The 14,279-nt window shown below is 40.6% G+C and overlaps 1 protein-coding gene across 1 annotated transcript in view; it reads right to left on the reverse strand.

The window, feature by feature from the left end:
• LOC136677734 (B-cell receptor CD22-like) overlaps positions 1-14,279 on the reverse strand; it is a 50,512-nt gene that overhangs the window by 9,008 nt on the left and 27,225 nt on the right. Inside the window, exons 7-9 of the mRNA XM_066655335.1 lie at positions 2,476-2,736; positions 2,329-2,381; positions 979-1,111 (exon numbers count right to left, since the gene is read on the reverse strand). Coding sequence (XP_066511432.1) covers positions 979-1,111; positions 2,329-2,381; positions 2,476-2,736 — 447 coding nt within the window. The remainder of the gene's footprint in view (positions 1-978; positions 1,112-2,328; positions 2,382-2,475; positions 2,737-14,279) is intronic.

Here is a 14,279-nt window from a genome sequence, read left to right on the forward strand (position 1 = left end):
ATCTAAAAAATGGGATGCTGCAGATTAGAATTTGGGAACCACTAGATTAAGGCTTTTCTAACCACATTTGTTTAAAACCTAACCAGTGTTGTACATGTTACTGAATCTGATGAAAACAAGTCAAATTCACTCTGAAAGTTTACAATGAAACACTAAGTGGAAAACAGCAACATTAGCCAAAGATCTAGTAAAGCTTTATCTATATCAAGAATATTGAATGCAAGTATTAAGATACATTAGCTCTAGCTCTAAAACAATGTACATAAGCTGATTATACTACAGGGTGTCCTAAAGTAAGTAGACACAAGATGTAAGGGAAGAGTACAGTCTGTTAGGCTATGATTAACCCTTCCCCCCACAGCTGGCTTCAGAAATTCGATCACCGTCTTTTATGTGGGTGTTTCCTTTCTTTTCTGTCTACTTACATTTGGGGCATCCTGTATTACATTTTAAATATTTCAGTTTTAAACATAATACTCCGCATCAGTCAGCCTCTCTCTCTCTCTCTCTCTCTCTCTCTCTCTCATAATAATAATAATAATAATAAGTTGCACTAATATAACACTGTTCACATACCCAAGGACACTTTAAAATTGAGACGGAAAATAAAATCAGAGAGAGAGAGAGAGAGAGAGAAGCTAAGATTTTAGCTGAGTTTTGAAGGAGGAACGAGAGGAGGAAAAGTGTATGGAAGATGGTAAGGAGTTCCAAAGTGTGGGGGCAGCAGCGCTGAAAGACCTGCTCCCCATAGAAGAGAGCATCTAGGAATTGTCAGAAGACCATTATCAGCAGATCTGAGTTTATGCAGCAGAGTATAGGTGTGTAGAAGTGAGGACAGATAGAAGGGAGCATGGCCAGTTAAGGCCTCTCTCTTAGAGTGATTCAATGGGGGGATATCTTCCATCTGAGCAGGTTTACATTCTGATCATCTGAAAGAAAAGAAAAATGCAGTCAACTTTATCCAAAACCACCCCACACTGTCTACGAGGATCATGAGAAAGTAGTCCTCAGTAGAAGTGGACTGACTCACTGCTAGATTCTCGTACTCAGGAGAGCGGGACTGAGGATCCAGAGCTGTGCACAGATCATCAGAAGGACTGGAATGGACAGTCTGTTTGAGGGAGACAGAATGAAGCAGAGGAGGAGACATTAAGAGGTTTGAGGTGTGTATGAGTTCTTCATTCATCTGAATGTCTGAGTAAGGAGTGTTTTTAAAGAAACACTTACTGCAGCTGGGCTATACATATTATTAGAACATCTGGGCGTGGGCTCAAGAGCTGTAAATGTGTTGGGCCCAGCCTTAGGGTCATAGTTCTGGGAAATAAAAAGGGTTAGAAAACATTACCAAACTACCAAAGAAAAAAGTTTATTTCGGCCACTCACAGGTATAACTTGCAATGTTCCCACACCCTGATGAAACGTTTCTTGTGCACAGCTTGTGGTGGAGATTTCACTGACCAACAAGTACATTTACATTACAGACAAAGAGCCTGGAAGCAACAGTATCTTCATAAATATGTATTGTACATTTATTTTACTGTACTCTAAAGAGTACAATATAAATTGTCTAAACAAATTCTGCAGCCACCGTGCACAAGAAACTGTTCTTCTCTCATTCTGCTCTCAACAGTATCCTGGATGTTCAGATCATAAATTTACCTACAGAAGTATTCAGGGACACATCAGTCCACAGTAATGAGCCCCAATGAACTATAGAGGAGTACAGATCATGAAGAAATCTCTTTCTGTTTTACTATTGTCATCATAAACTCATTGCGGCCCTGAGATAGAGAAGTGTGAGGTCTGAATTTCAGAAGTCTCATGTGATCGGATCGCCGAAAACACAATTTAAAGTCAAGTAATGAAATACTTTTACTATACACCACAACTTCTCCACAACAGTACAGTACATTTACAAGTGGAGTTTACTCTGCTCTAACTCACTACATCAGCTCAACAGGTGAGAAACAAGCCCCTCAGGAGTTTAATCAGATCAGTTCCAGCAGCAGAAACACAGCACTGTGCTGCTTCAGTCCAACAGCTGTCTTTAAACACCTCACCTGGTAGATATTATCATGATCCTCCACCACTCTGTTCCTCACACTCTTCTTCTTCTTCCTCCTACTGGATTTTAGAAATAATTGAGTGATGTACCGGCGTGATTCATTAGTGATTATTCATTATAAATGCTAGAAATGCTATAGTTAATATATCTTATTCTGTGTTTAAAAGATATTTGTTATTAACAACACAGACATAATGAATGTAAATGTATCAGAAAACACATGTCCATTCTTACCACATCATACAAACAACAGCAGTAATCACCACAACCCCACAGACTCCAACTCCAACCCCCACATGCAGGATCAGAGAGCTTTCTGTAGACAGGAATCAGAACAAATGTTTCATACGCGCTAACAAAAGCCACAAGACTTTTTGTAAACAATTAGACATGATGCTTTTTTAAAATACCTTCAATACTGACTGGAACTGCAGCTGATTTTTTAGACCCATGTTCATTCTGAGTGAAACAGTAGTACCATCCACTGCTTCTGGAGTTCTTTATAAAACTGTAACTGTGTCCAGATCCTACAGGTGAGGTTTCACCTTCTTTAAACCAGGTGTAGTTCTGCACAGGTGGATTAGCATCACTGCTGCAGGTCAGAGTCACTGAACTGTCCTCCACTGTTTCACTAGAGGGACGTAGGGACACTGAGACACTCTTTGGGCCGTCTGTAGGCAAAACATTACACATGGGATTAAATAGTTGCACCGTAGCTTTAAGAAAATGTCCTGACAAATGCCAATATGTCAACTCATTCACTTATATATTATGTGTAAACACTTCATTGTGTTCAGGGTCATGGGGTATGGTGTCTGCCAGGAATCACTGGACATTTGGCAGGAACTGGACAAGGTGCCAGTTCTGATAATTTCACACAGCCAGTCCACTGGCTAACATGTTTTGGGACTGTGGGAAGAAACCAATGCAAACACAAGGAGAAAACAAAACTTTTCACAGACAGGGTAAAAAACGACAGAATATTATGTCATAATTACAACATAATATCATGAGTTATCTTATTATTATGAGACATTATGTTGCAAGTATGTCATTTAAATGACACGTAATTATGTGAAAAGACAGTCCTTGTAGCTAGACCTTGTAATAATGACATAGCGAGGGTTTACATTTTTTAAATTAGGCATCTCAGCCATGTGCTTATATAATTTAAACATAAATTTAATAAATACAAAAGGAAACATTACACACAAACACACAGGAAGTCCAAAAACAACAAACTGTCAGAGTTCATGTCATTGTAACTACAACAAAAGATTTGACAAATGACTGATAAAACTCTTCTCACAAACACTGTGCTTATACACGGACTCATCACAATAAACATCTGTGAACTGGGTCACCTGACCCAATAATTCTCACAGGTGAAGATACGACAACTAAAGAATAGCACATGGCAAACAAGCATACGACACAGAGGAACCATACGACTAGGACCAAACAGTTTCTTTATTTTCTGAGACTGAAAGAAATGAGTCTGTACTTACATCTGACATTTAGAGTGACCTCAGGAGAGTTCAGACCCTGTACAGCACAGTGATATCTGCCCTTATCCTCCCTGCTGACCGACTGCAGCTGGAGACGTTTAGTACTGGAGGATAAACCATGTCCATTTTTGTACCAGGTGTATGTTGGACTGTCAGTCAGACTGCAGGAGGTTTTACATGTGAGAGTGACTTTATCTCCCTCTGTCACTGTCTCAGGAACCTCCACCTGCAGATCTGTAAACAACAGAAAATTGTCTGTGTTATCTTCACCTTAGAATCAATAAATTACTGGTGTTTTAAATATTTCTGAAAAAAAGAAGAATTAAAAGCAATGCCGCAGATGAAACTTCAGCACTTTACATAAAGCACAATAATAATTCTAATGAGGGGCTCACTGAAGGCCATGTGAATTTAGCCATCAAACATTGTCATGTTTGTGTTTCACTCTGAAACTCCTCATATTTTAAATATATTAAGTACATTTCCCATATGTATATGAACAGGTGTAATATAAACTTAGGGTAATTCTCCTTAATTCGGATTCATCTGATCCTAGATCACCACTGTGTCTCTGAAATGCTGTGTAAACACTGGTCTCTTACAGAACTGCTGGAGGAATCCTGTTCACCAGTGAATGAAGTACAGTGTCTTATTTCTGCTGCTGGATCTTACCTGTGACAGAAAGATCAACTCCACCTGCACCTTGATACTTTCCTCTAGGTCGAGCTGTTATTAATCTGAAGTAGTATTTACTCTGGTCCTTTTTTGTCACATCTCTCAGTCTGAGGGTGCAGTTGTGTTGTTTATCTCCAGTGAACTGAACCCTGTCTCTGTACTCTGGGTCATTTAACAGATCAGGAGGCTCTACACCCTTTACAGGCCACCCTTTGGTCCAGAAAGCTCTTTGGACTGACTGACCCTTTCGATTTCTGTAAGTGCAGCCCATGGTTACTGTAGACCCCTTTAGAGCACAGACAGATTTAGGGCTGTAATTCACACTCCACTCTCTCTCAGCAACCGCTGCAAAAACAAAACAGAATTTTGCAAATTATCAGGACTATAGCTTTTACACAGCTAAGGGTAGGGTTTCTGAATAAAATCTAATCAAGGCTCAAGTGACGAAATGAGAATTACAGAAGAGTAAAGAAAATACACAAATATCTCAGAAAAACAGTTTAAACTTAGTAAAAAAAAATATAATTAGACACAAAATTAAGGGACACGTTTATTGAAACCCAATCCACCCTATTGGGAAAAGGCTAAAATAAATAAAATTAATGAAAAGTATTGAGGAAAAATAGAAATCATCATCATCATTTTCTTTTCCGCTTCTCCATTTCAGGGTCACGGTGGCAACAGGGCGAACAAAGAAGCCCAGACGTCTCTTTCCCTTGCAACATCCACCAATTCCTCCTGGGGATCCCAAGGCATTCCTAGGACAGCCGGGAGATATAATCCCTCCAGCATGTCCTGGGTCTACCCCTGGGCCTCCTTCCAGTTGGACGTGCCTGGTATACCTCCAGTGGGAGGCGTCCAGGAGGCATCCTGATCAAATGCCCAAACCACCTCAACTGACTTCTCTCAATGTGAAGGAGCAGCGACTCTACTCCAAGCTCCTCCCTAGTCACTGAGCTCCTCACCCGGTCACGGAGAGTACGCCCAGCGATTTCGGCCGCTTGTATCCGTGATCTTGTTCTTTCGGTCATTACCCAGAGCTCATGACCATAGGTGAGCGTGGGGACGTAGACTGACCAGTAAATTGAGAGCTTTGCTTTATGGCTCAGCTCTCTCTTCACCACAACGGTGCAGTACAGTGACCGCATTACTGCAGATGCTGCACCTATCCTACGGTGAATCTCACCGTCCCTCTTCCCATCACTCGTGAACAAGAACCCGAGATACTTGAACTCCTTCACTTGGGGCAGGTTTTCACCCCTTACCTGAAGGGAGCATGCCATCTGTTTCGGGGAGATAACCATGGCCTCAGACTTGGAGATGCTGATCCGCATACCGACTGCTTCACACTCAACTGCAAACTGCTCAAGTGAACGCTGGAGGCCTCGGTGCGAAGAAGCCAGAAGAACAACATCGTCCGCAAAAAGCAGAGATGCCACCTCCTGAGCTCCTCGATGGAAGCCCTCCGGCCCCAGGCTACGCCGCGCCACCCTGTCCATGAATATCAGGAACAGGAGTGGAGATAAGGCACAGCCCTGATGGAGTCCAATGCCCATACTGAACAAGCTTGACTTACTACCAAGGATGCGAACACAACTCAAACTCTGAGAGTACAAGGACCGTATGGCTCGCCGGAGCGACCCTGGCACCCCATACTCCCGGAGCACCTCCCACAGAATCTCTCGGGGAACATGCCTTCTCCAAATCCACAAAGCATGTGTAGAGTAGTAAATTCCCACGCCCCCTCAATCATCTGTGCAAAAGTAAAGAGTTGGTCCATAGTTCCACGGCCAGAATGAAACCCGCATTGTTCCTCCAAAATCCTAGATTCGACTATCGGACGGATTCTCCTTTCCAGCACCTTGGCATAGACTTTCCCCGGGAGGCTGAGAAGTGTAATGCCACGATAATTGGCACACTTTCTCCAGTCCCCTTTTTTGAAAATAGGAACCACCACCCCGGTTTGCCAATCCAAAGGCACTGTTCCCGATGCCCATGCAATATTGTATAGGTGTGTCATCCAAGACAGCCCCACAGTATTGAGTGCCTTCAGTAATTCTGGGCGAATCTCATCCACTCCTGGAGCTTTGCCACTGCAAAGCTTTTTCACTCACTCAGTGACTTCAGCCAAGAAAATGGAATCTGACCCCCCAGACACTTTTGGCCCTACCTCCTGCACAGGAGGCATATCTCTCGGGTTAAGGAGTTCCTCAAAGTGCTCCTTCCAACACCCAACAATATGCTCAGTCGAGTTCAGAGTTTCACCTTCCTTGCTGAGCACAGCTTAGACAGTGTCCCCCCTCCCTCTCCTGAGCTGTCGGAGTGTTTTCCAGAGCCTCTTTGAGGCCGCCCAGAAGTCATTCTTCATGGCCTCTCCAAACTCCTCCCATGCTCTGGATTTTGCTTCAGCAACTGCCACAGCTGCAGCCTTTTTCGCCTGCCGGTACCCATCCGCAGAATTGGAAGTTCCCAGAGCTAGCCAATCTCGAAAAGCCTCCTTCTTCCGCTTGACAGCTTCCCTCACCCCCGGTGTCCACCAACGGGTTCTTGGGTTGCCACCATGACAGGCACCGACAAGCTTTTGACCACAGCTACATGCAGCCGCTTCCACGATGGAGGTCCGGAACAGTGTCCATTCAGACTCCATTCCCCCTACCTCCTCCGGAAGTTCTCTCGGAGGTGAGAGTTGAAATCCATCCGGACAGAGTCATCTGCCAGCTTTTCCCAGCACACCCTCACTATACGTTTGGGTTTACCAGGTCTGTCCGGCAGCTTTCCCCGCCATCGGATCCAACTCACCACCAGATGGTGATCGGTTGACAGCTCAGCCCCTCTCTTTACCCGAGTGTCCAAAACATACGGCCTCAGGTCAGAAGACACAACCACAAAGTCGATCATTGACCTTTGGCCCAGAGTGCTCTGGAACCAAGTACACTTATGAGCAATCTTATGTTCAAACATGGTGTTCGTTATGGACAAACCATGGCTAGCACAGAAGTCCAACAACATCACACCACTCGGGTTTAGATCTGGCAGTCCGTTCCTCCCAATCACTCCTCTCCAGGTTTCCCAGTCATTGCCAACGTGAGCATTGAAGTCCCCCAGTAAAACAATGGAGTCAGTGCATGGAATCCCCTCTAGAACTCCACTCACTGCCTCCAAGAAGGCTGAATACTCTGAGCTGCTTTACGGTGCATATGCACACACAACAGTCAAAGTTTTCCTCTCTGCAAGCCGGAGCCGCATTGAGGCGACCCTCTCGTTTACTGGGCTAAACTCCAGCTGTACAGGCGCCAGCCGGGGACTTGTGAGTAGATCAGATCTGACAAGTTTGATAAAAACATGTTAAAATATTAGATTATTATTACTACTATTATTATTATTATTAACAATACCAACAACAACAACAGCAACAATAATAATAATTGCGTCTGTTCAGATATAGAGCTGCTTCACTGACCTCTGCTTCACGTTATAGTCTGGTTTATAAAGTTAGTGTTGACCAGCACTGGGCTTGAGGTCAGTAACGAGAGCCCAACAGATAAAAATGACGGATAATTACAGTTATGAAAGAGGCTTGTATATAACTGGTAGGGAAGCTGAGGAGGATCTGAGAATTAGTGAATGTTAATATTAGCTGTGTTCAGGTTGTGAGAAACCTCTAAACATGCAGCAAGTTAACGTTAGTCATTGGCCCTGTCCCAAACTGCACACAGCTGAACTGAATGGTATGAAATTACATACAGGTGCTGGTCATAAAATTAGAAAATCATTAAAAAGTTGATTCATTTCAGTAATTCCATTCAAAAAGTGAAACTTGTATATTATACTCATTCATTACACACAGACTGACATATTTCAAGTGTTTGTTTCTTTTAATTAGATGATTATAACTTATCTATCTCTGAGAAATACGTGCTACACCATGATCATTATATAAAATCAAACTCTCTTTTTTTTTTACAGCCCTCTGTTTTTAACTGAAACTAAACTCTGAGATCAGCTTCCCCTTGGTATCTATGTAAATGCAGCAATACAAATCTGTAATATGAACCGAGCCCATTGAAACGTGAGAAAATCACTTCTGACTGGTAATCACTAGACAGTGTCACTGCTTATTTGCATGAAGTTGAAATTGGAAACTGTAAAAGCCACACCATTAAACAGCAGGAGGTGCTGTTTTAACTATTTCACACCTTCAGTTAAGCACATTATTTTTCATAGATTTTTACTCTTAAGAACTAATTTAAAATGTGTTTTACTTTTAATGAACATAGCTGTATTTAATGACAGACCTCTTTGGAGCTGTGTAGAGTTTCCTGAGATAAGATTATGTTAGGATAGATGAGTTTACTAAATGTCTAAGAGAGGATTTGCTTCTGTAATACAGATAAAAATGATGAATAAGAATTAATTATTATCTTGTCAGATCTTGAGGAGTAAAGACAGGACATTTTTAAAATGATCACAAAGGATAATAATAAACTCCTAACTGTACAGAGTGGAGGTTATATCTGATGAGGAGTGACAGCTCTGACTCACCAGAGATGAAGAGCAGAAACAGCAGAGAAACAGTGAGAGACATTCTGAGTGAAAACATCAGTGAAACCTGGATGATCAGAAATGACACATTACTTTTTCAAGGCTCAGCAACATTTCTAAATCTGCAGAACCATGTTCATAGTGCAGACACAGAGCTCTGAGTTAAACACTGTTACTGCACTGAACATTAGATGTGTGTTACATAGCAGTGTTTCTACAGTTATAGAGAGAACACTGTGTGGATCCTGAAGGAAACTGCAGCGTTGCAGTAGCAGACATATTCCACATGAACAGACATAAACTAGTATAAATAGAGGGGGTTATAGTTCTCATATCACTGCTACATTTCCTCTGTTATACACATGCACTTCACTAACAGTGCGTCTCAGTAGATGCTTTAGAGTAGAAATGATCACAAGGGACCAATAGTCAACCTACATTTCTGAACCTAAAGACAACACAAATATTAGAGTCACTTCACTTCTCTTTCCATTAACAATGAGTTAATGACTCTTTACTGATTCCAAAAACACTGAGTCTTTTCCTACCTTCATTAAGCGTTGTTCATCTCTTCAACACAAAGAACAAATGCTGAGAAAAAGAGGTAAATCACATGCAGTTAAAGTCTGGCCAACTTATTTTTGCACACATTGATATTGTTCTTCCTGTTTCCACTATATTTGTCCTTCTTAAATCACATATAAACTAGACATAGTCTGGATGTTCTTTCACATTAAACTTGTACTTTATAAAAACATTACATATTGAAAAAACTGTTGTATATTGTAAAATACTATGGCTGTTGTGAGATACTCTTTCTTGCCTGTCTCTCTTTAGAGAGATTTAAGAACTTACCCGCAAGTCTATTTCCTTTCCATTTACTTAGAATTTCCTTTTCTTGTAAACACTCAGGCCTCAGTGGTGAGCCCATCTTGTGGCCAGTGTGGAGGTGATGTCATGTAGTTTTGGCTTGTACTGCAATTTAAAGGAATTTAGGGAAGATCCATCACTGACTGAGATCCGAAGCTCTAATAACTCCTCTGATTCTTCATCCATCTTTCTCTTCTGCTCTGATTTCACTTACATTAGTCTTACAGATGCCCGGAAGGTTAAGATGAAAAAATAAATGTTGAAAGTGTGTTCCTAAGACAAGATTAATTCACACATTTATAATAAGGAAGAGCACATTTTCTGTCCTGTTGCTGCATGATGGCCAACATCCTTGTGCCTTTACAGTGGCAATGTACTGAGTTTGTCTGCTTGTGGTCAAAGCTGATACAGCATGCTAATTCTTAGAACTTAGCTTCTCAGAAAAAATAAATGTACTGTTCCCTATGAAGCCTGGAAGGGTAAGGCAAAAAACTGCTCCTAAAAACTGGTGTAACATGCTAAGTGTTGGTCAATTATTCTTTAGTTTTTTTACACTTCTGGCTCTAAATAAGAATAAATAATAAATATATTTTTTTTTCTGAGAATGTATTAGCTTTGTGTGTTTGTTTAATTTTACAGAATATTACAGTTACAGTTTAATATTTCACAGAGTATTAGAGATTAATTCTTGAGCACTGGAAGAAAGTAGCATCAAAGGAGATTAGCTAAACACCAAGTATGTTTATTTAAACAGTACTTTTAATATCCTGCAGTTCAGAAAACATCAAAAACACACAAAGAAATATATAACTCAATACCAATATGACAATAAAACAAATGAAACTTGAAAAAGCAAACAAAAAGTGTAACTGAAAGAGTTTTAACTGAAGTAACATGGATAAAACAAATGTAAAATCAGTGAAAATCAATATGTCTCAGTAACAGATCCATAGATGAATATTGTATATCTTTAACCAAACACTTCCCACAATACAAAATGTTAAATTGTAGCTTAGGAAGTGTAACTAGGCATGGCCACCACTGGTTTTCATAGCCAAAGGTGGTTGTAAACTTTGTAATTATACTCATACTGAATTAGAATCTGATAGGTTTGTACTTTCTGCTTTACCTCTACACATTAATATTAATGAGAAAAGGAATTACATTTTTACTGACAGTGTCTTTCCTGCTTTGTGTTTGGTCACAACACTGACTTCTGAAATTTATCATATTATTTCAGCCAACTGCAGAAGATAAAGAGGAATCAGTTGAGATCACATGAGTTATAAGGGGAAGTAAAATTTGATTGCTTAATTCACATCCTACACCAGTTCTCAGTATTTAAAACCTATTCTTAGTTAAAACCATCAAAAACCACACAGAATATATCACCCATATCTATATCCCCATTCAGGTTGGATTCACTTCTCTGGGGGGACTTTGTAATAAATTTGCATGTGATGAAACTCACATTCGGACAGCAATGAAAAATTAGCATTGTCACATGATAGTGAGTGAGATTTTAGTTCTCAGTTTATATTCTATGAATATAAAAGTAATTCTGTATACCTGCAGCTGCCATTATAATGGTTCCTTTTATCAACCTTTGTGATCACCTTTTTTCTCTGTCTCTTTAACCACACGAATACACTGATAAATCTGACCATTTCTGATTTTATGAGGAGTTTATCCGTACAGCTTTTTAACTTCACATGAAATATTACAAAAGCTTTTTGAAAATCACAATATGGTCACCCCACTACAGAAGACCGATCCCCCCCACCCCTCATCATCTAAGGCTACTTAGAAATTAGCTAGAAAATTCATGTTTAAAAAAAGTTAGGAGGTTTTCTCTTCAAATGATGAGTTCATTGTAATTTCATGTTGCTGTCAAATTCACTCTGAAATTTCATTGTAAAAATTGAACACTAACAGAAAAATATCCGCTCTAGCTTTTAATGTATTTAAACTTATACCATAATATTGTAAACAGCATCAGTCAACACCTCTCTCTCTCTGTGTTTAGATACTGACATTCTGAATAAATGAAACACAGTCAAAATTAACCAAACCTAACCCTCAAAGTATATAAGCTGATACATGTAGTTTTAAACATTTATAATATATACTAATATCTGTATATAAAATAGGGTGGCACGGTGGCGCAGCAGGTAGTGTCACACAGCTCCAGAGGCCTGGAGGTTGTAGGTTCGATTCCCGCTCCGGGTGACTGTCTGTGAGGAGTTGGTGTGTTGTCTGCGTGGGTTTCCTCCGGGTGCTCCGGTTTCCTCCCACAGTCCAAAAACACACATTGGTAGGTGGATTGGTGACTCAAAAGTGTCCATGAGTGTGTGAGTAAATTTGTAAATGCAAATTTATCAGAACATACACACTTAAACAAATGTCTATTTTTACCACATAATAAAAGCAACAGCAGCAATCACTGCAACCCCACAGACTCCAACTCTAACCACCGCATACAGGATTAGAGAGTTTTCTGAAAAAAAGAACATAAACAAATGTTTTTATGTTGTGTCAAAAGTTGGCAAGCTGCCATGAAACATTAAAATATATGATGCATTTCCTGAAAGACCTTCCATATTGACTGGAACTGCAGCTGATTTTTTAGACCCATGTTCATTCTGAGTGAAACAGTAGTACCATCCACTGCTTCTGGAGTTCAGTGTAAAGCTGTAACTGTATACAGATCCTACAGGTGAGGTTTCACCTCCTGTAAACCAGGTGTAGCTCTGCACAGGTGGATTAGCATCACTGCTGCAGGTTACCCAGAGCGGGAATCGAACCCACAACCTCCAGGCCCCTGGAGCTGTGTGGCTGCAACCTTACCTGCTGCGCCACCATGCCGCCTAAGCAATGTAATCTTGCCTAAATCAATTATATCAATGTATGTGTGATTTTTTCTTTTTAGTCCTATTAATATCCCTCACTCTGTGTTCATGTACTGTCCCTTTAATTCTACATGGCCGTGCATGTATTCAAGTTATTCTGCCACATGGAAGCATCATGGAGGGGAACCTAAACAAAGAGGCCAACAGAGCAACTCGAGCAGCTTGAACCAAAGGAATAAACTGTGTCTGTTGTTTGGACGAGGAAAAGTGGTTAAAGATAATGAATGAATGTCATTTGGATGACAACACTGAACATAAAGGAGACAAATGTAAACACGGACAAAAACAGTTTCAGCCTAAGTTAATCCCAACAGTCTGTTTCAACAAGAAGCACAGAACGTCACCAATTATGAACAGTGCATGGCTCAAAAAAAAAGTAAATTAAAAAAAGATACTGAGAAGCTGTGGCACGGTGGTGCAGCAGGCAGTGTTGCAGTCACACAGCTCCAGCGACCTGGAGGTTGTGGGTTTGAGTCCCGCTGCGGGTGACTGTCTGTGAGGAGTTGGTGTGTTCTCCCTGTGTCTGCGTGGGTGGTTTCCTCCGGGTGCTCCGGTTTCCTCCCACAGTCCAAAAACACACGTTGCAGGTGGATTGGCGACTCAAAAGTGTCCGCAGGTGTGAGTGAATGTGTGTCTGTGTTGCCCTCTGAAGGACTGGTGCCCCCTCCAGGGTGTGTTCCCGCCTTGCGCCCAATGATTCCAGGTAGGCTCTGGACCCTGAGAAGCTCCTAGCAACATTAGAAAACAAGTATCTCAGGTTTAATACTGCAGCATAGTTATAGTAGAATCATTGTCAGTAAATCATGAGGGCAAAAAAACTTAAATAATCATAATTTATGTAAAATGTTCAATTAACTGTGTTATTGATTGTGGTCATATCAACCAGCACTACCCAGACAGCGAGCATATAGTCGTCCACTGGCATAAAAGATTGGCACACCACTGACTGTAGACCACTATTGGTCCACCATCAGACCACTTAGATTACTGTTCTGTGTCTAGGATATAACTCATTTTAATCTCCTCAAACAGATTTTAAATTCACAGAGACCTTTATTTTGGAAAACAAACTAATACAAATATTACCAGATATAATAATGAGTGCCTGATATGAAATGATTATGCTGAAAATGCTGACACTGTGCTTGATTAAAATTATTAACTAATCTAATTTAATATGAAAAACAAAAGAACCCAGTGAATGAAAAATTAGTAAATTGGAATGTGAATGGATAAGTGCTAAAATGTGACATTTTGTCTAAAACTCGGAAGACGCTGTGCAAAACGCTAGTGGACCTGCAACTTTCCCCTCAGTTGCCAGCCAAGGTGTGCCGTCTTCTTGCTATCAGGGTACTGTGAACTAATCCTCACCTGCGCATAACATATTACTTAGTATTGTTGCATCTAAGTGTTAATACTATAAAGCCCTATTCACACAGGCTTAGTTTTACATGTGGGGGTAAAGTAATTATTACCTGAGTATCCCAGTATTTTTAATCCCATTTGAGTAGACCATTACAGTCATTTTTACGTAGTGCACACTCCCGTTTCAGGAAATATTACTGAGCCTTTTACCTACAGTAAAACGAGCAGTAAATATGACCCGAGGTTATTAAGCCCATCTGAAACCGCTTGTTAAGTGTGATGCCATGCGTGACATTTTGACATTTCAGGGTCCAATTGCGCCTTTGTTTCTATCCCATACATTTA

This window comes from Hoplias malabaricus, chromosome 2 (assembly GCF_029633855.1).
Source record: "Hoplias malabaricus isolate fHopMal1 chromosome 2, fHopMal1.hap1, whole genome shotgun sequence".
Classification (NCBI taxonomy): domain Eukaryota; kingdom Metazoa; phylum Chordata; class Actinopteri; order Characiformes; family Erythrinidae; genus Hoplias; species Hoplias malabaricus.